Consider the following 25,865-nt stretch of genomic DNA (forward strand, 5'->3'; position numbering starts at 1 on the left):
CCCTGGTCCCCCAGTAATTAAGGGCCCTTGTTGGTCCATTTCTGCCGCTGGGGTGCGCCGCAAATGGGATGCGTCTGAGTATGAGGCCTGCTTGACCCCTCCATGACCCTACAGATGCTGCTTTTGTGCGGATTGGGCTTTGTTGTCTGAGTTGGACGGCGAGGAAGAGGGGGAGCTTTGTTTATTTATTTATTTTAAAAAGACGTCTCTGTCCCGCGAGTATATTAATAAATCATAAATATAAACAAATCATAAATCATGCTGCCAGCCACGCTGAGTGTGCATAATTACACGCGCAAACACGTTCGGCTGGGAGCTCCGGTGAAAGTGGCTTCAAAACCGTTTATTGCTAATCTGCGGTTTAATAAAATGTTGGAAGTTGAAGCGATGGGAAGGACACGCAGGCGGCGGTAGTGTCAACGTCCCCGCGCCGCGTCCTCACGTCTTCTTCCCATCGCGGTCACACGACTCTGATCTTAACCGAGCCGCAGAACCGCTCGTTGGCGGGAATTTGGCCGTTAATGCAGCTTCCAGAACGGCGTGTTAACATGCGCAGCCTCGTGCTGTCGCTGATATAGTAATAAATATATTTTAGAATATGTACGGTGATTGAGTATTATAAAACAAATTATGCGATTAATGGAACATTAGTGTGTTTATTTACATAATTTCAATTTTTCCGATGTCGAGTTGTGAGCGTTTCCCTGCTTATGACAATTTGTGCTCTGCGTTGTTCTGAAACAGAATGAATGTGGATTAAAAGCAGTAGAACTTTGTCCCTGTAGCTGAGCCTGGGCGGGTCGTGCTCCTCCTGAACAGTTATAGGGCCACGTTGCCATGGTTACGCAGGTGAAGTGAGAGCAGGGGTCTGCTACATTACAAAACAGCACCGCATCTGCAAAACACACACACACACACACACACACAAAACAATTAACTACAGTATGCTGTTGTCTGAGGAGCCAAGTTCTCTTGGGGAGGGGGAGTGTTCCCAGGCGCGAGAGGGGGAGTGTAGTGACGTTCACGTCAGGCCTAATGTGGTCCTGAGCCTCTTACCTTCACCAGGGGTGTGTGTGTGTGTGTGTGTGTGTGTGTGTGTGTTATATACATTCTGTGTATTATATTATTCACAATGTGCTGTCACCTGGCAGATTTTTTAAAATATATATATATATATGTGTGTGTGTGTGTGTGTGTACGTATGTTTAAATGTATTCGGTGTTCATAGACCGCACAATACGAACTGTGTCTGTGTGTGTCAGTTGTATCACTGTGTGTGTGTGTGTGAGAGTGAGAAAGATAGAGAATTTTTTTCTGAGACAGTAATAAGTGTAGTTTGGAGGGGGTGGTTGATGACATCGGCCCAACTAGATGTGGCAGCAACTGTCACACCTGCCAGTGCGGTACCTGCCATCACTTCACACACACACACACACACACACACACACACGCCTACTCGCAAGCGCACACACACTCACTCGGCACAACCTATTTAACGCCTTCTCACTCGCATCTCGCTTTTCTCATCCTGTTACCCAAACCTCAGCAGTCCTGAACAGCAGCCTGAATAATTACAGTGGACAGGCACGGCGTGTTTGTGTTTCTGTTTGTTTGCTTGCCTCCTTCCCCACACCAAACACACACACACTTACACACACACACACACACAGAGAGAGAGAGTAGTTGCATCTTCTCCCATCTGAAGCCAAACGAGCATCGCGCCTCTGCAATGCTGATGAAAAAGCGCTTTTCTGTCCCGCCGAGATGCAATTTGGTCACACGGTGATTCATTTCACACGTATGCAGGTCATCCCACCCCCCACCCCCCAATCTCATCCACAGGGGAACCCTGTCAGCAGTCGGGCCGGGAGTGCGGGCGTGGTGCCCGGTGATAAATCTCTAGGCGGGCGAGATCCCGACACCCCACTGATACGGCCGCTTCTGAGAGCCTTCTCTGATTCAGTTTCGTCTCTCCTGGATTTTAATTGCTTTTCGATTGCAGTAGTGTAGTTGTGTACCGGAGCAACAGTCCTCGGTGTAGAATAGCAGATTTTAAGTTGATAAAGCAAATATCAGAACTTTATGCAAACCAGCGAGTGTAATTGTCATTACATTGTGAACATATTAGGACAATCCAAATATGGAGCCCTGTAGATGATACACAAAGGAAAAGGCCAACTTTGGTGTTTAAAAAGACAGGAGGTTGTAAACCCACTCCTGTCAGCATGCAAAGTTGCATTAGCAGCATTTCCAGGTATGCCATGGTTTCCAGCCAACATCATCCGAAAGTGCAGCATTTAACTGCCATTTTTATCATAACATACTTAAATAAGAATTTAAGTCTTTCAATACCTTTTTTTTTAAAGAAACTGTCCAGATTAATTTGGTCCAATCTGGCAACACATGCTTCCTTGATTTATTTGTAATTGTAAACAGAATACAATATTAACATTTATTATATTATAGCATACACTGTTTTTACCCCCCCTCTCTCTCTCTCTCTCTATATATATATATATATATATATATATTATTTATTTATTTATTTATTTTCTACTGACCCGAAATCTGTTATACTATAAAGTAATGCAGTGGAAGTCCTGAGGGCATCAGGCCATTCTTGACGTTTGGAGTATGGCGAGTGGAGTTTAGGCGTGACCTGAGCAGCCGGGCGAGGTGTGAAACGCAGCTGGCCTTCCTTTCCAGCACCTACTTATCAGCTCAGCTTCTCCCTTCACGCTCATTACCTTCTGCTGATTGGATAATGAGAATGGAGGAGCGCGTTTAGAACCCGTCTCTCTCCCCCCCCCATACAGTGGATGATCCAGCAGCCCCACAAGGTGGCCACCTTCTTCGGCTGCATCGGCAAGGACCACTTTGGCGAGATCCTCAAGCAGAAGGCGGCGGAGGCCAACGTGGATGCGCACTACTACGAGCAGAGCGCGGAACCCACGGGTACCTGCGCCGCCTGCATCACCGGAGACAACCGGTTAGTACCGCGTAATCATACACGATCTACATATAGATCTATATAGTTTTAATATTAGGAATAAACCTTCCATCATTCAGCTGACCATAAATGAACTGTATACGTTTCTAATCATTTATAATCCTGGAGTAATAAATACAGAATAAATTAATGTTTTAATTTTCTAATTAAATGACCTTGTATGGCATATTTCAATGTTTTACAACAAATAATAAAACAGAAATGGTACATTTTGAGCAGAAGCGATTTTCTTAAGGATGGAAGGGAGACCTGAAGATGGCAATTGGAGGCCGACTCCATTTATAGAATTATATTTAAAATAAAAATAATAATAAATAAAAATAATTATTATTATCTCTAAAATTCGCCAATAAAACTATTCTCACTTTTCCATCTCTTCTCAATCTTCTCACAGTTTTCTCTGTTTCACAGCTTGGGCCAGCCTTTATGGTCCTGGACAAACACATTTGTGAGAGACAATGAACTAATTATATTTACAAAAACATTAAAACAGTTCACAAAAAAATCCTATTCCACATTCATCAAATAATAAACTAATAAACATTTTAATTGCACTCATTAATTTATAAATAATTTTTTACCTATAACCCCCCTGGTACACTCTTAGCTCCGCCCTTCCCCAGCACCTGGGAAACATCTAAAACTCCCCACGGTCCTTTACTGGGACTAAACAACCTGGTTAGGGCAATAACAGCAGTACTCGTTGCAGACCATGTACGTATCTATACTCCTACCAGATAGGGAGATCACGTACACACAAACACACATACAGGTGTTTGTGCACACACACCCACACACACTTGTTCAGACATGCACGAACACACACACACACAGTCCACATGGACAATGGAGTCTTTTCCCAGGAGTCCAATCTCTCCAGACATCAGGGAAACTGTTTCCCTTGTGTTTTTACTGCTTTAAAATGTCTTAATTAGACCAGCATTAAAAAAACTGTTTCTCCTCCTCGTCTGGGCGCAGGGGCTTCTGCTGAAGTCTGTCTCCCCGCCATCGTCTCCGCTCCGCCATCTGTAGCGCCGCTTTTATCTCCCCGCCGGCTGCGTCTTTTCATTCCTGGTGGCTCCTTCGCTGCTCTCCAGCACGTGTCTCATCCCCTCTAATTGGGCCTTGGCTGCGTCGGAGGGCCCGTTGACGACTCCTGCTCATACTAGATTCCTTCTCTACAATATCAGACGAGTCCGCCCTTATCAACCCAGGCCACTCAGATCCTGGTTCAGTCCTTAGTAACCTCACGACTGGACTACTGTAACTCCCTTCTAGCTGGTCTACAACTATGTACCATCCCACCTCTACAACTCATACAAAATGATCTTCAACCTTCCCAAGTTCTTCACACCGCCCCTCTGCTACGTTCCCTCCACTGGCTCCCAGGAGCTGCACGCATCAGGTTCAATATACTGATGCTGGCCTACAAAGCCAAACATGGAGTAGCACCATCCTACCTCACAGCCCTTATTACACCTCACACTGCACCTGGTATACTCCGAGCCTCCAGTACTGCTCGCCAGGTCCCTCCTTCTCTGAAGGTAAAAGGAAGACGCTCATCTAGACTCTTCTCCGTCTTGGCCCCTCGGTGGTGGAATGAACTTCCAGCTCAGTCACTGAGCACCTTCACACGGCAGCTCAAGACCTTCCTCTTTAGAGAAGATTTAGATGAACTTGTAACCTTCTTCTTGTCTGACTTCTGTATAGAAACTAGAACAGAGTGAATAAAAAGATTGTATTCATAGTTGGGGGTCCTGGTGAACCAGAACTGACCACTTCATCCATGGTGACATGGAAGCACGTTGTAAGTCGCTCTGGATAAGGACGCCTGCCAAACGCCTTAAATGTAAAGTTAATCCCAGTTTTCCTAGACCAAGGAGAAGATGTGAGAGCCTCAAACTACATAATGACACGTCCAAAATGTCCAATGTGACACGTGCTGGAAAGTTTCATATTTGGGATTCCGCAGGACAGCTGAATCTGCAGGACCTTTTCCTATAGTTAACTTGAAAAGCTTTCATTAGGCAAGCGGCTGTGCTCATGTGCGACTGGAAAACTGAACAGCGTTCCATGTGTCCGTATGATTTAAAATGTTGCTTCAAGAGAAATCACTGTCAGATGGTAAGAATGCATCGCTCTGTGGATCAATTATAGAAAGTTGAACACATGTTATGTCACCTCAAAATGAAAGTAAAGAGTAAAATAAACTAGCTTTTGCATTCCATTTCAGAAATCTGTGGAATCCAGCGAATTAAAAATAAACGAAATTGAAAGAAATTCTGATGAAATGAAATCATGATGCAATGTGTGTCTCAGGTTCGGTTGTGAATCATTGTGAAACTTTGTCTGTGTGCAAGTTGTACATTTCTGCACGTGAGGTAGAGCAGAATATTGAGTTTTGCTTGGTGTTCCATGGCCTCTCCGTGCTTCTGTGTATGGAAGGCTGAAGACGGAGCTGCAGGTCAGCCGTGCTCCGGGAGGAGGTCAGGGGTGTGCTTTCTGCAGCTGATTCACAGCCTAATGAAGCGGTTTGGCCGCTTCTGAGAAACAGAAGAAACCTTCTCGCCAGGTTGATCTCATGGCCCGAGGACACACCAGAACACTCGAGTCTTGAAAAAAATGTATTCTGACACGTTACTCGTCTCTCCGTGTCCACGGTTCGTTTGCCTTTGCCTTCTGTTTCGTGTAAAACGAATACAAGTGAACAAGAGAGGGCTGTGTGATGGTCAGCTCTAGCTGCTAGAGGGTACAGTTACGTTCATTTCCAGTGAGACAGTGAACGTGCCCCCGATACGATGTTAAACAACATGTGTTGTTTTTATCGAAACGCAAAGAAAGAGTGTGTGTGTGTGTGTGTGTGTGTGTGTCCCTGCAGAAGGCTGTACAGAAACTCCATCAGCTCACCGTGACAGGCCCTGTCACAGCTGAGGTCAGCTCTCATCCCTTTATCACCCCGCTTACGTCTCTATTGAGCTGGACCAACAAGTGCTAAACACCTCTGGGAACTCCTTCAAGACTGTTGGAGAAGCATTTCAGGTGACGACCTCTTGAAGCTCATCGAGAGAATGCCAAGAGTGTGTAAAGCAGGAATCAGAGCAAAGAAACTAGAATATAAAACATGTTTTCACTTATTTCACCTTTTTTTGTTAAGTCCAGAACTCCACATGTGTTCATTCATAGTTTTGATGCCTTCAGTGAGAATCTACCAACGTAAATGGTCATGAAGATAAAGAAGACACCTTGAACTAGAAGGTGTGTCCACACTTTCGGCCTGTACTGTATATGGAATATGTGTTCAATGTACAATGTATTAAATGATTAAATCAGAACCATTGAGTATAAATCCTCGCGTTATTATTAACGTCAACGTCCGCTTCATTGCCCCATCGCAGCAGACATCTGCTCCCCGCCCTTCCAGAAAACTCTCCTGGCACATGCTCGTTTTTTCCTCGTGGTAAGATGATACGGGCGGATTAAATCACTACAGTCAACTTATAATCAAGCTTGAATCCATCTTGGGTGGAGAGCCGCTTCGCTGCGTTGTTCCTACTGGCCGCGCATCAATCTGTCACGAGTTGGATTTTGTAGAACATTACAAATTTACACAAATGCCATAGAAAACAACGGACTTAACAGCAGAGCGACAGAAAGACAGAAACTGGAGATAGATGCGGACAACTTGGTTCCAAAGGAAAAAAAGTCAAACTTTGTTTATACGGCTGATTTTATAGCGAGTGTCCCTCTGTCGTTCTGTCTATAAAGGACTGGACCGCCTTCCTGTAAAAAGGTGGTAGGATGGTAGTAACCTAGTGGGTAACACACTCACCTGTGAACCCAGGTTCAAACCCCACTTACTACCATTGTGTCCCTGAGCAAGACACTTAACCCTAAGTTGCTCCAGGGGGGGACTGTCCCTGTAACTACTGATTGTAAGGCGCTCTGGATAAGGGCGTCTGGTAAAGTCTCAGTCCTCTGTTCTCTGCACCACCACTGTTCCTCAGGTCCACGTTCACCCTCCATCGTTTTCTCTGTCCCCCGCTCGCACTGTCCCCATCCGACATCGTGAGAACGGAGCCCTGAACAATAGGGGCGTCTCCCTCTGGATTTGATGTTTCTGTCCAAACAAAGCGGCAGAGGGGCATTAAATGGCCGCTTTCTTCTCCTCTTGAGTGGAAAACGTGGTTGTTGCTTTGACTTGTTGACGGCTTACAGGGAAAACAGGGCGTACAGATGAGCTTTTTAAGTGAGCGGAGTCGCGTGGGACGCCCACTTGCTCAATAAGTCATGTCGCTCTCTTTTTTGGGGTTTGGGTTATGTTAATAATAGACTCTGATTCACAGAGCGGGTCTCGGCATGGTAAGATGGAGGTTCGTCTGACGAAATGGGACCTCTCCAATCTGAATGTCCACCTTTGAGGCAGCTGGGAAATATGTGGCCGCGTGTGTCAGCGGGCCGAATACTGAACAAAGGAAGATCTGATAAATGTTTATTCAGCTTCTTGTTGGGTGGAGAAATGGAGACGGATGGTGAGGGAGCACAAGATTAATGGCCTCCGTCTCTGCAGGTCCCTGGTCGCTAATCTGGCTGCGGCAAACTGCTACAACAAAGAGAAACACCTGGACCTGGACAAGAACTGGAGCCTGGTGGAGAAGGCCAGAGTGTATTACATCGCGGTGAGTGTTTTTTACACACACACACACACACACACACACACACAGAAAACACGTCTTTAGCAGTGTTCGATAAACCCAGCGTGAAATCCAGCCCAGTTCCATCACGTATCCCTGCTGTTCCCCTCTGTCCAGCTCAGTCCACTAACCCGTGTAATCACTCTGCGCCCGGTGGACGGGGTGTTGTCCTCTTCCTCGGCGGCGGCAGTGGATTGTGGTTGAGTGAAGCGTCTTGGGGGACTCTGAAATCCTGGGTCGAGTGACATAAAGGGGCTTTAGGGGGGACCGCACCTTCCCTGGACCCCCAGTCATTCATTAGAGGTGTGACCAGTGGCTGGCTCATTACCCAAAACCCGTTATAGCACCTACACGCACACATTAATGCCAGCATATTATCACAAACAAAAAGTGGCGCTGTGTTCGTAAAACGGGCCGTTTTAATAAGGCTCTGCGTGCGGCTTGTTGCTTTTATAAACAGGGCTCTGAGAGCTGCATGCTTAAATACATAAAACGCATAACAATATCGAACTGCTGATTACAATACTGACAATCCGTGAATTATATTTACTACTCAAAGCGTCGTGGACGTTGGTGCTAAGTAGCTCATAATGAGCACCCGTCAGATGCCGTTATTATTACCATCTCTTTTTGTGTCGTATCGCCCCTGGTCAACACTAACGGTGCTCTGGGTGATGAACGGCCATCTTGCGTAACTGTGCTTTTCTCCGTAACTCCCCCGCTCCCATTACAAGCCTTGTAGATCATAAAAAACACAGCTCATAATTATCAAAAAACATACAGCTGCGGGGTCACTATTGGGTTCACCTTAAAATAAAAAGTGCGTCGGTTCGAGTTTCTTTTTGACCCCGTAAAATGGATTTAGTGTCATAGTGACCTTTGACCCTTGGCACTAAGCTCCAACAAATGTGTTCCACAACCTCTCCTCCACCGCTGGCTTTCTGGAAACTCCTCAGGATCCCGGGTTGCGCGCCGGCACTGCGGTCGTCGTGCAGCGTTTGACGAGTGAAACTCGGCCACTTTGGAGAGGGAGCCGTCCCTCCTTTGGAGAGAAGAGCGTCCCTCCTTTGGAGAGAAGAGCGTCCCGCGCCGCCTCCTCTGTGTTCGGGCTGGTGTGCAGGGAGGAGCGCTTCGGCCCGTCCTCCAGCTCAGATACAGCTGTGGGTTGTCCACCATCACCTGGACTTCTTTAATGCCTTCTGTAGACGCAGTGGACGTTGATCATGTCGCTTTTGGGTCCCTGTGTGGGACCTGTGACTGTGTTTACATTCATTTTGTATGAAATGAGGACATTTCTGGTGGGAGCTGTTGAGTGAGTGTTTTTTTTTTGTTTTTTTTTCTGGACCTCCACCTCTATCTACTGTAAAGTACGGCAAGGTCCATGTGGAGACCTCTGTGCATTCATGTATTTACAGGGTTTTTTTTTATGGACCCGTCGCTCTCCGGTTGGGAGTTGGTGGGCTTTCCTGGGTGAGAAGTTCCCCTCTTTGGTGAGGAACGCTGCGCAGCGCAGGTCACGGGGTTCGAGGCGGGACTCTGGGCTTTGTAATTATTATCTCCTAACAAGACATCCTGAGAGGGCCCTTGGCAGCGCCGCAGTTTGCCAGTCCTGCCGGAGTTTTGTGTGGTCTGATCTCAGCCTCTGCTTCGCATTAGTAAACACTACGCATCTGTTCCCCAATTCAGGACATTTTTTTGTTCCTCCTCTCCCTCTCTCGCTCTCTCCATCACATTATCCCCAAAGAAGGGAAAATAGCATGGTGGTCTTCAGATGCTGCGGGGCTTTCGTGTGGTTTTCCTTGTTCCATGTCTCACAACACGTTCTCAGGCCCGGTTCTTCAGACTCTCTTTAGGCGCCCTTGTTTTTAGGACTTTTAGACTTCCTTTCGCTCCATTGGGTAACATGGTCCCATTAAACAGGCTACCCAATTACACTCATTATCAGGAACGACCTTGTAACAACAACCCATAATTATAAAAGGTGCATTTAAAATGTGCTTAATTAAGTCTAACTCAAACATATACGTTACTTTACTTTACTTTACTTGGCAGACGCTTTGAGATACAAAACTAAGAGTTTACTAACTTGTCAGGAATAGAACATGCTGGGAAATTAAGTGCTGAACAACAAAAAAAGTTTGTGTGTGTGTGTGTGTGTGTGTGTGTGTGTGTGTGTGAGAGTTGGGTTTTCAACTGCTTCTTAATAAAAACATGCTCTTCAACATTTACATTTACAGCATTTACCAGACGCCCTTATCCAGAGCGACTTACAGTCAGTAGTTACAGGGAAAGTCCCCCTGGGGACACTCAGGGTTAAGTGTCCTGCTTGGGGACACGATGGTAGTAAGAGTAGTAATTAAATAGTGAACTAATAGTTTAATCTGTCGCTTCTGGAGTAAACCTCAAGTTATCTCGCATGCGAGCTGTTGCGCAGCGCTAGTATGTGTTGCAGATTACTAGCAAGTACTCTTTAGTTTAGTAAACGTCGAGTACGGTAGTTTGCACCTTAAGTGAAGTGAAGTGATTGTTACACGTGATACACCGCAGCACAGCACACAGTGCACACAGTGAAATTTGTCCTCTGCATTTAACCATCACCCTGAGTGAGCAGTGGGCACCATGACAGGCGCCCGGGGAGCAGTGTGTGGGGACGGTGGTCATGAATGAGAGCTCGTTCGTTTTTTTTTTTTTTTTTTTCCCGAAAAAGAAGGATTCTGACCACTCGCTTGACCCAAATCCATTTTGTTCAGGGACATGGAGTTGTAAAAAAAATGTTTTTGTCCAAATTCGGATGTACAAGGACATTTAAACACCATGAGAGGGCAGGAATTAAGACGAATGAATGAATAATGTTCAGTAAGCGGCTACGTGATTATGAAGTCGCCGTTTGCTGAGACTAGTGCTCACGAAACGTTTTCGGTTTTGCTCGCTTCATTTGCGATGCATTTTGCATGCTAATCTTTGTTAATCTGATTTTACACTTTGTGTGTGTGTGTGTGTGTGTGTGTGTGCAAGTGCACGTCCCTGTGCGCATTCTTCTGTGTTCCTGAGCTAAAGAGGGCATTTGATGCTTCTTGGCAGCGGCTGTGTAGGCGCCCGCGTCCCTGCGCCGCGATTGGCCGGGGGGCGGGACGATTGCGAGCCTGGCACGGCCAATGGCGGCCCTCCACAGTGGCAGCAGCCAGGCTGCCGGGAGACGGGCTCGGTGCAGGAAACAGCAGGGCCATTTTTCACCGAGACAGTCCTGAACCCCTGCCAGATGCTCGGTGGCAGGCTGTTGCTAGGAAATCTGGGTCCTTAGGCAGATCGTCACCGAGAGATGAGCGGGGCGATGGCAGGGGGGGGACGAGGGACGAGGGGAAGGAAGGAGCGGAATGTTTTAGGTTACAGATAGCCGCCATTATATCCCTTCCACCTCCAGATCTTTAATTAGGGACGGTGGCGTTGTCCTCGCCCACGCCGCCACTGCACACTTACTACCGTCATGTGGAGAGGTCTGCGCCGCGAGGACATCTTCGCTAATTGGCTGCTGCACGCCTGTCTGCAGTTAAGCTGCCGCCCCAGAGGATGCTGGGAAGCGCAAGAAAAGCACAACGCAGAGGTCGCGCGACCACGCCCACCGCCCAGAGGGAAGGGTCTCGTCCTCGCGCCGACCTTGGGCCCGCCGTCCCACCCCGTCCCACCCCGTCCCACCCCGCCGCATTGGCGCTGCCGCTCCCTTTAAGGAGGCGACGATCACACATGGCAGAGATGGAGGGGTGGCAGACTTCCTCCTCATCTGCGGCCGCCCGCTTACCGCGCCGGCTGCCAGCGAAATGTAATCCCCCCCGTCCCCCGTCCCCGCGTCCCCGCGCCAACTTCTGACTTTGGCGAGGCTTATTAAATAGATTTGTAAAATGCGAAGCTCCCTTCCGTCCACCTTCCTCCCCGATTCCGATCCACGGCGCGGGGAAAAAAGGCGGCCCGGTGTTATTTCCAGCAAATTTTGGGGGATTTGTTGCGGGGGGACAAAGGACGCACCCTGCCAAGTCCCCTCAGTCACCGAGCTGTCGGCTCCACGAAGCCCCAGCCCCCTCCCCCGTGACGTCTGCTCCCTCCTTCATTAGCGCCAACGCCGCGCACCTTTTGTGCGGCCGTCGCTCCGGCGCCGTCCTTCATCCGCCGGTAATTGCCCCCCCCCACCCCCCCACGAATCGCTTAATTGTTCAATTACACGCTTGCTGGATCTTATTTATCTGCGTCTCTTCCTTCCCCTCCCCCGTCTCCGCCCTCCTGTCCAATTAACCGTCCAATCAGTGTTTTATCATATTTATAAAAAGGGGACTCGTCTCCTCCGCGGCCCGGCCGGCGCGGTGTTCATTAGAGGACGTTAAGAGACGTTAATTGTGGTGTAATGAGGGGCCATCGGCGGCACCTTATTGCTAACAGATGTCCTCGCCGCGGAGTACCACGTCCCAAAACGGGAACCGACAGGAAGTGGAACTTTAGCTCTTTCAAGAGACCTGGAACACGAACCTGACCCGACTGGAATGGTTTTTACAAATCTCCACCTCGAACCCGGAAGTTATTACATCTTAAAGAATTTCTTATGTAGTAAGTGAAAGGGCGTGGCCGTCATTGTGAAACTGCAGCACGGCACGCGGTGACAGCCCCAGTATTTGGCCTAGTAGTTGTTCAGTTGGTCCGTAATTAGGAGTGACGATGAGAGCCGTGAGGTTCCGCGTGGACCACAGGGACCGGACGTGGGTGGAGCTTTGGTGGGGGTGGTTGGTTAATCTCCCAGGTAACGTCAAATTTTCTAATTGTCAAAATACATTTACATAATTTACCAGACGCCCTTATCCAGAGCGACTTACAGTCAGCAGTTACAGGGGACAGTCCCCCCCTGGAGACACTCAGGGTTAAGTGTCCTGCTCAGGGACACGATGGTAGTAAGTGGGGTTTGAACCTGGGTCTTCTGGTTCATAGGTGAGTGTGTTACCCGCTAGGCTACTACCATCCTACTTTCAGTACCCCACACCCTTACAGTCAGTAGTTACAGGGACAGTCCCCCCCCTCAGGGTTAAGTGTCTTGCTCAGGGACACGATGGTAGTAAGTGGGGTTTGAACCTGGGTCTCCTGGTTTACATGCGAGTGTGTTACCTACTAGGTTACTACCCCACTCGTAGTTTACTCTTTACTCTAACGTACGGCGGGTCGTTACAGTGCTCCGGTGACGTCCCCTGGCGATGCATTTTGGTGGCACAGCGAACGGGCCCTGGTGGCCGTAAACAAGTCTCCGGCGGAATTCGGCTCGGCGGCTGATCTGTTATTAATCTGAAGCAACTGAACGTGTCCCGGGGCCGCGGCCCGGCGTCTCCACAGCGGAGAGAGCGCGTCCTGACCCTCCGTCCCGCGAAGCTATTTTTGGGACGCGAATAATTGCTCTAATCTGTTGCGTCTCGTGTAATCGTCTGGAGGCGCGATGTGTCCCGCCGGCGGCCTTCCAGCGCCGAGTGTGCATTAGCGTAGCGGCGCGGTGGACATCTTGCCATCTTCCACCCACGCTGGCCCGCGGAGAAGCTCCGTCTCGGGCCCTGCGCCTCCTCCGTCCCCCCTGGACTCATCTGGACGCTCGGAGAATGACTCTTTCCCCGTCCCTCGTCCTCTCGCTCCGTCACGTTGCGGTAATTTGTCTGGAGTCCGTAATTACCGCCGGCATTTTCCGTCTCGTGCCATCTTTTTTCCTTTTTGAACTTTACTTTTTTTAATAAATCTTTCCATCTTTTCTGGCGAAAGGAAGTAATCACCCAGTCTTTTTTCTCCTGTTTATTTCCTGCGGCGGTGGAGCCGCGCGGCGACTCGGTAACGTAGGCCTCAGACGGCGCTGACGCATATGTCCGGGAGCGCCAGCGCTGGCAGCGCCGTCCGCGGCGCCGCCATAAATATTCCAGTGTTTGCGCCTGTGCCGAGGAGTGTTTATAGATTTATTTTCATGTGTCGGTTCCACTCGGGTTCCGAGTCCTGACCTTATCTGCCGCGCTTCGTAAACACGCCTGCTGCTCGCGGCGGCGGCCATCGCGGTGAGCGCCGCGGCCTCTGGCGACTGTCGCCGGTGCATTTTAAACGTCTTCAACTTCGCTCAGCCTGCCTGCGGCCTCTCTCTTTACTTCTCTCTCTCTCTTTCTCTCTCTCACTGTCCCGGCCCGTCTTTCTGTCCATCTGTCTGAACGTCTCATTTCTGCCCTTGCTCTCCTTACATACTCCTGTCTTGCTGTACGTGTGTCTCTCTTTCTCCCTGTCTCTCTTTTCTCCTTCCTGACTGTCTCTCTCTCACTGTCCCGGCCCGTCTTTCTGTCCATCTGTCTGAACGTCTCATTTCTGCCCTTGCTCTCCTTACATACTCCTGTCTTGCTGTAGGTGTGTCTCTCTTTCTCCCTGTCTCTCTTTTCTCCTTCCTGACTGTCTCTCTCTCACTGTCCCGGCCCGTCTTTCTGTCCATCTGTCTGAACGTCTCATTTCTGCCCTTGCTCTCCTTACATACTCCTGTCTTGCTGTAGGTGTGTCTCTCTTTCTCCCTGTCTCTCTTTTCTCCTTCCTGACTGTCTCTCTCTCACTGTCCCGGCCCGTCTTTCTGTCCATCTGTCTGAACGTCTCATTTCTGCCCTTGCTCTCCTTACATACTCCTGTCTTGCTGTACATGTGTCTCTCTTTCTCCCTGTCTCTCTTTTCTCCTTCCTGACTGTCTCTCTCTCACTGTCCCGGCCCGTCTTTCTGTCCATCTGTCTGAACGTCTCATTTCTGCCCTTGCTCTCCTTACATACTCCTGTCTTGCTGTACGTGTGTCTCTCTTTCTCCCTGTCTCTCTTTTCTCCTTCCTGACTGTCTCTCTCTCACTGTCCCGGCCCGTCTTTCTGTCCATCTGTCTGAACGTCTCATTTCTGCCCTTGCTCTCCTTACATACTCCTGTCTTGCTGTACGTGTGTCTCTCTTTCTCCCTGTCTCTCTTTTCTCCTTCCTGACTGTCTCTCTCTCACTGTCCCGGCCCGTCTTTCTGTCCATCTGTCTGAACGTCTCATTTCTGCCCTTGCTCTCCTTACATACTCCTGTCTTGCTGTACGTGTGGCTCTCTTTCTCCCTGTCTCTCTTTTCTCCTTCCTGACTGTCTCTCTCTCACTGTCCCGGCCCGTCTTTCTGTCCATCTGTCTGAACGTCTCATTTCTGCCCTTGCTCTCCTTACATACTCCTGTCTTGCTGTACGTGTGTCTCTCTTTCTCCCTGTCTCTCTTTTCTCCTTCCTGACTGTCTCTCTCTCACTGTCCCGGCCCGTCTTTCTGTCCATCTGTCTGAACGTCTCATTTCTGCCCTTGCTCTCCTTACATACTCCTGTCTTGCTGTACGTGTGTCTCTCTTTCTCCCTGTCTCTCTTTTCTCCTTCCTGACTGTCTCTCTCTCACTGTCCCGGCCCGTCTTTCTGTCCATCTGTCTGAACGTCTCATTTCTGCTCTTGCTCTCCTTACATACTCCTGTCTTGCTGTACGTGTGTCTCTCTTTCTCCCTGTCTCTCTTTTCTCCTTCCTGACTGTCTCTCTCTCACTGTCCCGGCCCGTCTTTCTGTCCATCTGTCTGAACGTCTCATTTCTGCCCTTGCTCTCCTTACATACTCCTGTCTTGCTGTACGTGTGTCTCTCTTTCTCCCTGTCTCTCTTTTCTCCTTCCTGACTGTCTCTCTCTCACAGTCCTGGCCCGTCTTTCAGCCTGCCTGTCTCTGTTTCTGTCCATCTCTCTGAACGTCTCATTTCTGCTCTTGCTCTCCTTACATACTCCTGTCTTGCTGTAGGTGTGTCTCTCTTTCTCCCTGTCTCTCTTTTCTCCTTCCTGACTGTCTCTCTCTCACTGTCCCGGCCCGTCTTTCTGTCCATCTGTCTGAACGTCTCATTTCTGCCCTTGCTCTCCTTACATACTCCTGTCTTGCTGTACGTGTGTCTCTCTTTCTCCCTGTCTCTCTTTTCTCCTTCCTGACTGTCTCTCTCTCACTGTCCCGGCCCGTCTTTCTGTCCATCTGTCTGAACGTCTCATTTCTGCCCTTGCTCTCCTTACATACTCCTGTCTTGCTGTACGTGTGTCTCTCTTTCTCCCTGTCTCTCTTTTCTCCTTCCTGACTGTCTCTCTCTCACTGTCCCGGCCCGTCTTTCTGTCCATCTGTCTGAACGTCTCATTTCTGCCCTTGCTCTCCTTACATACTCCTGTCTTGCTGTACGTGTGTCTCTCTTTCTCCCTGTCTCTCTTTTCTCCTTCCTGACTGTCTCTCTCTCACTGTCCCGGCCCGTCTTTCTGTCCATCTGTCTGAACGTCTCATTTCTGCCCTTGCTCTCCTTACATACTCCTGTCTTGCTGTACGTGTGTCTCTCTTTCTCCCTGTCTCTCTTTTCTCCTTCCTGACTGTCTCTCTCTCTCACAGTCCTGGCCCGTCTTTCAGCCTGCCTGTCTCTGTTTCTGTCCATCTCTCTGAACGTCTCATTTCTGCTCTTGCTCTCCTTACATACTCCTGTCTTGCTGTAGGTGTGTCTCTCTTTTCCTTCTTTTCGTTTTTTATAGTGTCTCTCTCTCTCTTTCTTTTTCTCTCTCGTCCTCCTGTCTGTCTGTCTGACACTCTCTTTTCGGCTTCTCTCTCTGTGTCTGTCATGCTTCCATCTTTCTGTCTCTTTTTTTTTTTTTTTTCCCGGTCCATTCCTTCTCTTTTCTTTTTTTTTTTTTGTGATAAATTTTTCTCTCCCTTCCTTTCTGCTCGTAGTTCTGTCTCTGTCTGTCCTTTGCAGCGTCTTCATTCCGTCCCCTCCTCCACAACGTTCCTCTCCTCTTCTTCTTCGTTTCTCCTCTTGTTTCTCTGAATCCCTCCATCCCTCCTCTGCTTTTTTTTAGCGCGCACGCGTTGTGCTGATGGGAGGTCAGGGGAAGGTTCCGGCACCCGGTGTCCCGCCTGCAGGGCATGCGGCCATGCCAGCTGCATGGCTTCGCCCAACATGGCCGCCGCCCCAACGCTGAGCGCCACCGTTGGCCGGTAACTGGGTTTGATGCCGCCGCCGCTGCAGCTGCATGCTCCAGTGCGGCCTGCGACTCCATGCGCCCGGTGCCCGTCCTCTGTAAATAAAAGCAGACGGCGCCCTCCTCCTCCTCCTCCGGTAGAAGGTGCATGCCGGGTATCAAACGCCATCGCACAACCCCAACCGTTTCAAACGAAACGCGGGGAGACCAATCAGAACAATAACCGGCGCGTCTCGTGACGGGGCCCTCGGCGCGCACCGTGTCAGGATCTGTACGCCGACTCACTGGGACGCGAAGGGCGAGCGTCCCTCGCGGCACGAGATGTGAAAACGGTTAACCCAGAGCCGCCCACCGCCGGATCAAACGAGCGCTTAACCGTTTCCGCGCCCATTTCCATTTCAGGTTTATTTTTTCTCGGTGGCCCCTCTTTGCTCTTGGACATTTGTTGCCTTCACTTTCTTCCTGCCGAGGTTCGGTAATTTGATTATTTTCCTTCAGGATGATTCACCGCCAACTGCAGGAGCCCCGAAGTTGGAAATTGGCACGTTTATCTTCTTCTGCAGACTTTCCAGAGAGTCGGGCTCCGCTGGCTGGCGTCCACGCCGCCTCAGATCCCCCGCATGAATATTCACGTCACATGGGGGGGGGCAGGAACTCTGCTGGTGGCGGGGGAGGGACATCGGACTCGCTTTACAACAAGGCCTGCGTGTGTGTGGGACAAGGTGGAAAATGGACAAATGTGTGAAATACCCCCTTCACACTGCATTATAAACGGTGCATAATGCATTATAATGCGTTTCAAGGAATCTTATAATGATGTTGATGTGAAATCGACATATCTCATAAATGTTAATTATAGTAATTATTGCAATAATAATATTATTGCAGAATTTTTTTGTTCATATTTATTTACTGACTGCAGTAGTAGCTACACTCAGAGAAAATATTATTTGAACCCGTGCTAATTGTAGGCTTATTACCAGTGAGAGACAGAACAAAAATATGCTTTTCAAAATAGTTCCAAATTAATTCACATTTCATGAATTATTACTGTGTGCTGTGTATAACAATGAATGACAATGAAATGTATCCCCTGTAGTGTGTGGGGACGCTAGGTGCCTTGATCAAGGGGACCTCACTGGTTCCTTGGCAGTTTGGGGTTTGAACTTATCCACTAGGCCACCACTGTCCTTAAATAAGTTTTTGATTCCTTTGCAAAACCTTTGTTGGCTGTCACCATGGTGCTCTGGTGGATAGGGAGGGAGGTTCTCACCCAAGATTTTACAAGGCCCCATCCATCCTCCCTTTGACTCATTACAGTTGCCCCCTTGGGCACTTTACCAAACTTTACCAAAGCATAATGTTTTCCACTCCATGATTGATGGTGAGGATGGTGTTTTTATAGTCATAGGCGGCATTCCTCATCCTCCAAACACGGCGAGTTGACTTGGACTTGTCTGACCACAACACTTTCAGCAGGCTGCAGGATTTCAGTCCTTCACGGCATAGTATGTTACCAACTGTTGGTCTCAGAGATCACTGTGCCTTGAGATCATTGACAAGATCCTCCCGAGTGCTTCTGTATTGGTTCCACACAGTTATCATTATCATTGAAACTCCACGAGGTGAGATCCTGCATGGACCTCCAGACCAAGGGAGATTGGCAGTAATTTTATGGTTTTTCTGTTTGTGAATAATCACACCAACTGTTGTCACCTTCTCACCTAGCTGCTTGGCGATGGTCTTGTAGCCCATTCCAGCCTTGTGTAGGTCCACAATTTTCTCCCTGACATCCTTGGAAAGCTCTTTGGTCTTTGTCATGGTGCAGAGTTTGGAATTTGGGTTTGAGAAGCTCCCATGAGTACCATGAATATCCTCATCAGCCGAATTTCCAATCCTGCCTTGGTGGTGTGATTCAGCCACCCCATTTGCGGAGCTAATGTCACATGATGACAGATGACGCCGTCTTCCTCAGGTAGAGGGCTGGTATGTTACCGCCTCCGTTTTACATTCGCTGCCGTCATCCTGGCTGGAGGCGAGCGGAGGTTGGCGGAGGTTGCGGTGCGTAAGAGCGCAGGGATTTTCTGAGATGAGCCGGAAAACGTGCAGCTAAAAGGTGGAACCGTGGTTTGCCAGTCGGTGTTTCCAAAGCCAAGGCTTAAGACCCTCGTTATTGTTGGTGGTGGGGCTTTCGGGCAGCGAAGAGTGATGCCTCGGTGTATTCGCAGCCCGAGCTTCATTTTCACCCGGATACGAACCCGACCCAATCCTCCCAACAGGGAGGCGTGCGGAGGTCAAGGAGAGCTAAAGAGCAATAATAATACGTCTGTCCGCGACGTAATGAGAGGTGTCAGTTCTGATTGAAAATGATGGTGCCGTTTGGCTCCCACCGAAGCACCTGCGCCACCGCCGCCATCTTGTTAATCCCCGCCCGGAAAGGCGGCGTATGTACATCGCGGTGAGAACCAGACCAGGCTAGCTCTTGTATGCGCACGGTCGAATGTAATACAGCTTGTTAGAGATCGGATTTTGGCGCCACCTACTGGTACGGCTTTTTTGTCCAGACCGCCAATGTAAGATGACAATGATTTTTTTCCAAACATATTTTGAAGGGAACGTTCTGTTCACTTGCTACTTTCCTGACCAATTACGGCGATTGCCGCGTTCGTAAATCATCCGGCTGCATATGCATGGAGCACGCCGAGTCTAATGGCTTTCAAAATCCCGCTCACACCTCTTCCGACTGTCTGCCGTGGAAATAAACACTTTAAATTGTGCGTGAAGATGGGCAGCAGAGACGATACCGTAATAATCATCTTTTAGGCTTCTTGAGAGCCGTTGCCTCATTACTGGCTTCCCGTAATTGGCTTCAGGCTGACGAAACGTTCCGTCCGGAGATTAGCGAAACTGCAACGTTTTTAATGCAACGTGTTAAATTATTCATGTCGAGTTGTGAAAAAGTGGCCGGTTCTGCCCGTGTCCTTTCCTCACTTTCTTCTTCATGCTCGCTCAGTGGCGCGCAGGCCTCGCATGGCCCTCACCACACCATTGTGAGTCCATCTTGCGTCCCAGAAGACACTTAAGAGCTCCACGGCGAGGCAGGTCTCCAGTTCCGAGACCGGTCCAAGTAAAACGCGAGCTGCCCGGGACGAGCCGCGGCCAAGGGAAAGCTTCCGCCGTCAGACTCGGGTCCAAAACACACTAATAAATGTACATTTCCAGCGCTCGCAGGATCCTGTCCATCAGCAGCTCTGCGTGGAGGGGGGCAGGAGTTATGCCGTTCTGCTGAGGGCGGCCGATCAATAGCTACAGGAAGCGTTCGGTTGCAGCCGCGGCTGAAGGTCTTGTAATTACCTGCTGAAGCCGAGGGCCTATTAGTTTTCACACGGGGACGCCGGCCTCTGCCATGGCGTGGTGTCATCAAGAGAGGGAGGAGGACGAAAAAAAAAATACTGAGACCTTTCATCCGGAGGTGAGTGAAGATCTGATAACATGGGAGTGTCAAAAAAAAAATCTGCCCGTGAGCAGAAAATCCGGATGTAGCCGCCGGTGCAGCTTTTGCTGAACGTCGAGATTTGGGTTCTCAGGGTCACTCCCATCCTCCAGCTCCAGCTGCCGTGATTGGTCAGACGGGTGATCTCAATTTACAGCCCTAATTAAATCCATTTTTAAGGTTCTCAACATGGGCGTACTGTGCACAGGATGATTATACGGTTAAATTGACTTTAAACTACCATATATCAGACATGAAATACTGTATTTCACTCACTTTCCGTAAATGCTTGGTCCTTCAGGGGACACGGGGGGACTCACACCTACATTTCAGAGTCATCAGTTCACCTGGCGAACGTGGCCTGCCGGTTGCGGGTTCGAATGTGATTGGTTATATGCGGAGTGCACATTTCACCGTGTCACCGCGTGTCACGTTTCACTGTTTCGCTTTGGATGGACGGACATGGAGGATTCGAACTCACAACCTTGTTGCGCCATCCAGTCTTTTTTTCCCCTCTTCTTTTCATCGAACTGCATTCCGGCAGTTACTTTGCATGTACTTGTCAGGAGAGCCAGCATTCAGATGCAAATCCCGGACCCTCTCAGTGAGATGTTCCTCACAGTTTCTCAGCAGTTAATATAATGTGGGATATAATTTCACCAAGAAAGCCCTCGGCATAGCAGCTGATCCCACCCACCCAATGCAAACCTTCTTCAGCCTGCTGCCATCAGGGAGGAGACTGCGGAGTCTCCAGGCCAGGACCAGCAGACTGAAGGACAGCTTCACCCATCAGGCGGTCAGGAAACTCAACTCCCTCCCGGCTCTGCCCCCACTCCCCTCACTCCCCTCTTCAGCTCCACAAACTTTCTGAACTCTAAATCACACAAACTGACCATGCACCAGTCACTCTGTGCAGCTCTGGTCTGCCATCTACCTCACTTTCACTTCGTCACTTTAAACTTAAAACTCTGTTGCACTATTGGTTTTTGCACTCTCCTGATGTTGCACTCTCCACCATGTGCCCTTATTTGTATATGGTGTTTTTAAAATTGTATATTGTGCCTTTCTTTTTAAATTGTATTTATACTCTGTTTTCGTTACTGTTACTGTTTTTGTATTTAATGTTACTTGTATGGGTCAGAGAGTAACGTAATTTCAATTCTCTGCATGTCCTGTACATGTGGCAGAATTGACAATAAAGTTGACTTGACTTGACTTGACTTGAAATGCAAGGAGGGCTAATGCCTGATGGATCATCCATCTTTCCACTCAGTTGTACGGCCAAGGACAGGGAGGGGTCTGCTGGTGCAAAAATGAATTCAGAGCTTTAAATCCAAGGCCTGTACAAGTAAGTCACTGCTGAGCTGTTGTTCAGAAGTTTTCAATAATCCATGATAAGTTAGGTTCCCAGTAGCTGCACGCATCAGGTTCAAAATACTGATGCTGGCCTACAAAGCCAAACATGGAGTAGCACCATCCTACCTCACAGCCCTTATTACACCTCACACTGCACCTCGTATACTCCGAGCCTCCAGTACTGCTCGCCTGGTTCCTCCATCTCTGAAGGTAAAAGGAAGACGCTCATCTAGACTCTTCTCCGTCTTGGCCCCTCGGTGGTGGAATGAACTTCCAGCTCAGTCACTGAGCACCTTCACACGGCAGCTCAAGACCTTCCTCTTTAGAGAAGATTTAGATGAACTTGTAACCTTCTTCTTGTCTGACTTCTGTATAGAAACTAGAACAGAGTGAATAAAAAGATTGTATTCGTAGTTCATAAGGGTGGTAGTGGCCTAGTGTGTAACACACTTGCCTATGAACCAGAAGACCCAGGTTCAAACCCCACTTACTACCATTGTGTACCTGAGCAGGACACTAAATTGCTCCGGGGGGGGACTGTCCCCTGTAATCCTGATTGTAAAGTCGCTCTGGATAAGGGCGTCTGATAAATGCCATAAATGTAAATAGTTGGGGGGTCTTAGTGAACCAGAACTGACCACTTCATCCATGGTAACATGGAAGCACGTCGCTCTGGATACGTCTGGTAAATGCCGTAAATGTAAATGTTCGGTACAGCCGTTACTCGGCAGTTACGCAGAGAACATGAACATTTTCACTCCAGAGCAGCTTGTTTCTGAAGAGGTTCTTCCCAAATTTTAGGTTAATCTCCAGTTTTGGACCGTAGGTAAGCAGGTTTCTTGACCAGCGGTCCTGGCACGTTCTGTATTATGTTTCTGAATGCTGCTCGTGGATCGCCATCTGCCAGAAAGTTCTTGGTCAGGCCCTCACTGCTTCACAGCCCACCACCTTCATTAGAATGTCATTTCACTCCAGGGTCTGAAGCCCACAACAGCACATGCATATCCTGTGTTTGTGTGTGTGAGTCCGTGTCCATTGTCCGATTAGATGTGGTCAGATGTGGTATGTGATACTGGTCATTCGCCCTGGATCGGATGTTTTTCTGCATATTGTGTGTGTGTGTGTGTGTGTGTGTGATGCTCTTTTTTTGTTGTCGACTGTGTTTTGGGCTGCAGCTGAATTGAACAGGAAGTCTGCTCAAGGCTGTCTGTGTTCTGAACCGATAGAGAATAATTTAAAGTAGTTTTAGCTTCAGGTTCATCGTTTTATTTAAATAAATTCCAAACCAAAAAATGAGCGGATTTCTTTACGTCCTGCACGTTGTTTAACAGTAAATTGAATGGCGGTCGTGTTGGCGTAATGGTGATCTCTGTCTCGTATGTCTGCGTATGTGACGGGGCGCCGAGCGCTGCAGCGAATGAAAAATGCATTCGCTCAGCCCCGCGTCCCGCACTCGTGTCATATCATATCCCTGTCATGTCTGCCGGGTTATTAAATATGCAGCGGCGCAGCGTGGTGCAGGCGGGCAAACTTACCCACCGCTTACACCGGAACTGCGAATATAAACACCACTTACGCCTGGGAGTCATCTGGACTTTATTCATTTATTTCTTCTATATGACTTATTCTCTCGCTACGTTGATTCGTTATAAAATGTGACTTATTTTTACATCAATTTTTTTTTCTCTAAATTCATTAATTCATGTAGATTTTCATTAATTGCATTGATTACTAATTTGATCGTAAATAGTCTTTGCGCCCTGCGTTGGCGCGAAAGTTGCGAGATGATAAATGATTTTGATTGATTTGCCCCAGCATCTGGCGTCTGTTCGCTCTTACTTCGCACCACTTCCAAAAGCAATTTTACCCCGGTACATTTCCCCCGAGCGCCGAGTTGCAGGGAAATGTCATTCTCACTCTTCCACAGACTTCTGCTCCCCGTCCACCTGTTACCATGGTTATGACGGGGTCACGTGATCACATTAACTGTCACGTTAAACAGCACAAAGATGGAATCTGACACGTCCCCGCCTGGAAGATGATAAAGTGCAGGAATGTCGCGATTAAAAAGGGGCGTGTTTGTAAGTACGTACTTTTATTTAATAGCCTGGAAGGGGGGCATTTTGAGTGGGCGCGATGACCCTGAGGTCACTTCCTGTTAGTTCAGTTGAGGTGGTTCTTTCCAGAACGTTCCGTCGCTCTTCGTGCCACGTCCAGGAGCTCCTGACTGGTTTATATGGCACGTTCTCCAAGAATGGAAAGTCTGAGGTTTCGTGTGGCGCTGTTTCCATTCGGGTCCTCTCCCGCTTGACACATCTTGACGTGAAAACGGATCAGCGTGGTCTCCTGTCCAAACAGCTGGAAAAATGAGGCCTGTTTTAGAGAGCAAACTGGGCAATTATGTCTGTTATTAAAAAAAACATGAATGTTATAATTTTGATGCCCACTGTTCTCCCGTCTAACCGCCATTTGTGGACTTTTGGCACATCAGCCGGCAGGCCGGTTGGAAATAACAAAAGAGTACTTATTTCTTCCATTGCCAAATGGTTTTTCGATTATTCTGCAGAATGGCTGGAATGTTTATTCATAATGAATTGTGAAATCAACACCCGGACAAGCTGTTTACTCGACCTCTGTGGGAACGGCCACTATTTGGGTTTGGAACTCTGGTGCACGAAACGTATTTATTTAAGATCGAATCGATCATTGAGCCGTTGTGCTTGTGCAGTTGTGTAGAATATATGTCTAGAACCTCGGTAAAATCTGGGGATATTTGGGAAATGGTTTTTTTTTATGGTTTTGGTCAGTGGTGGCCTTGCGGTTAAGGAAGCAGCCCCGTAATCAGAAGGTTGCCGGTCGAATCCCAATCCGCCAAGGTGCCACTGAGGTGCCACTGAGCAAAGCACCGTCCCCACACACTGCTCCCCGGGCGCCTGTCATTTACATTTACATTTACATTTACAGCATTTATCAGACGCCCTTATCCAGAGCGACTTACAATCAGTAGTTACAGGGACAGTCCCCCTGGAGCAACTTAGGGTTAAGTGTCTTGCTCAGGGACACAATGGTAGTAAGCGGGATTTGAACCTGGGTCTTCTGGTTCATAGGCGAGTGTGTTACCCACTAGGCTACTACCACCCTGTCATGGCCGCCCACTGCTCACTCAGGGTGATGGTTAAATGCAGAGGACAAATTTCACTGTGTGCACTGTCTCTCATCTTCAGATGGTAGCGCCTGTCAGACTTGACACTTTTGGAAGTCTTTTCATGTACATTTAGCATCAGAATGAAGACGTGACATCGCTGCCTTATGAGCAGCGCACCATGCGCTTAACCTGCTGGTCAGTGCTGCTTTTAGGTTCATTATTGAATCTTTGTTTATTACATTAAAACATTTTGCTTGGCGACGATCGAGGGGTTTATCTTGGGCTGAATAAATCGAGGTCACGGGCAGGTCCATGGCAGCGATGGAGCACCTCGCCATCGCTCTGATAGGATCTCCTGAGCAATGAGTGGCTGCTGTTGAACCCCGGCTGCCTCTCCGCGGCCCGGTGCGTTGGGGGGATCGGATCCACTGCAAACACTCGGGGGACATTAATCACCGCCGCTCGGTGGGCTTTCGAATTGGAGCGGCGCGCTGGCGTCGGTGTCACATGGCCGGAGGGGAAATAGATTCTTCCTCTCGGAGATGCAGAGATGTGTGTGCAGGGGGGGGGCTTCATTCATCCGCCGCGTTCGGAACGTAACCCCGCCATGGCCGACATTTGGTTCATTTTCAGATCCAATCTGTTCTGCATTACACATAAGCGCGGCTGGTTAAGCTCTGTGATTGGTGCAGTCGCCGAAAATGTAATTGCAATTTCAAAGGCCGGATTTCTGAACGTAGCCCCGGGACGGTTCTTTTTCGCCGAAAAGCTGACACTTCAGTCTTATTATGAAGACATTATGTGTAATTTTCTGAGGTCTCCCTTGTAATTTGCCCTCAATCTGTCTCTCCCCCACACGTCTACGCACACTTTCAAAATTGGATTTTTCACTTTTCAGGAAGATGGATTTTAAAGCTGTGTTTTTTAAATTCCCAGTCCAATTAATCATATTTTGGTATTATTTACTTTTTAATGAGTGCCTGCTTAAATAGTCGAAAATTCCCTTTTTAACTACATTTTTAATTTAAAATGACAGCATTAATCATTGCAATTCATTTACGAATATTGAATGCATTCAAATAAATAAACGAAATTAACCCAGTCACATTGTTTACTTTGTGTCCCTTCGTAAGGATGGACAGGGAA

General features: G+C 48.5%; 1 protein-coding gene across 2 annotated transcripts in view; it reads left to right on the forward strand.

The window, feature by feature from the left end:
* The window catches only part of LOC114778677 (adenosine kinase-like), a 102,252-nt gene that overhangs the window by 33,647 nt on the left and 42,740 nt on the right, over window positions 1–25,865 (forward strand). For both annotated transcript variants that reach the window (XR_003746428.1, XM_028967161.1), the window contains exons 5-6: window positions 2,817–2,989; window positions 7,578–7,686. Coding sequence is in view for 1 of the 2 variants with exons in the window: in XM_028967161.1 (XP_028822994.1) it covers window positions 2,817–2,989; window positions 7,578–7,686 (282 nt within the window). In the remaining variant the exon portion in view is untranslated. The remainder of the gene's footprint in view (window positions 1–2,816; window positions 2,990–7,577; window positions 7,687–25,865) is intronic.

Source organism: Denticeps clupeoides, chromosome 2 (genome assembly GCF_900700375.1).
Source record: "Denticeps clupeoides chromosome 2, fDenClu1.1, whole genome shotgun sequence".
Classification (NCBI taxonomy): Eukaryota; Metazoa; Chordata; class Actinopteri; order Clupeiformes; family Denticipitidae; genus Denticeps; species Denticeps clupeoides.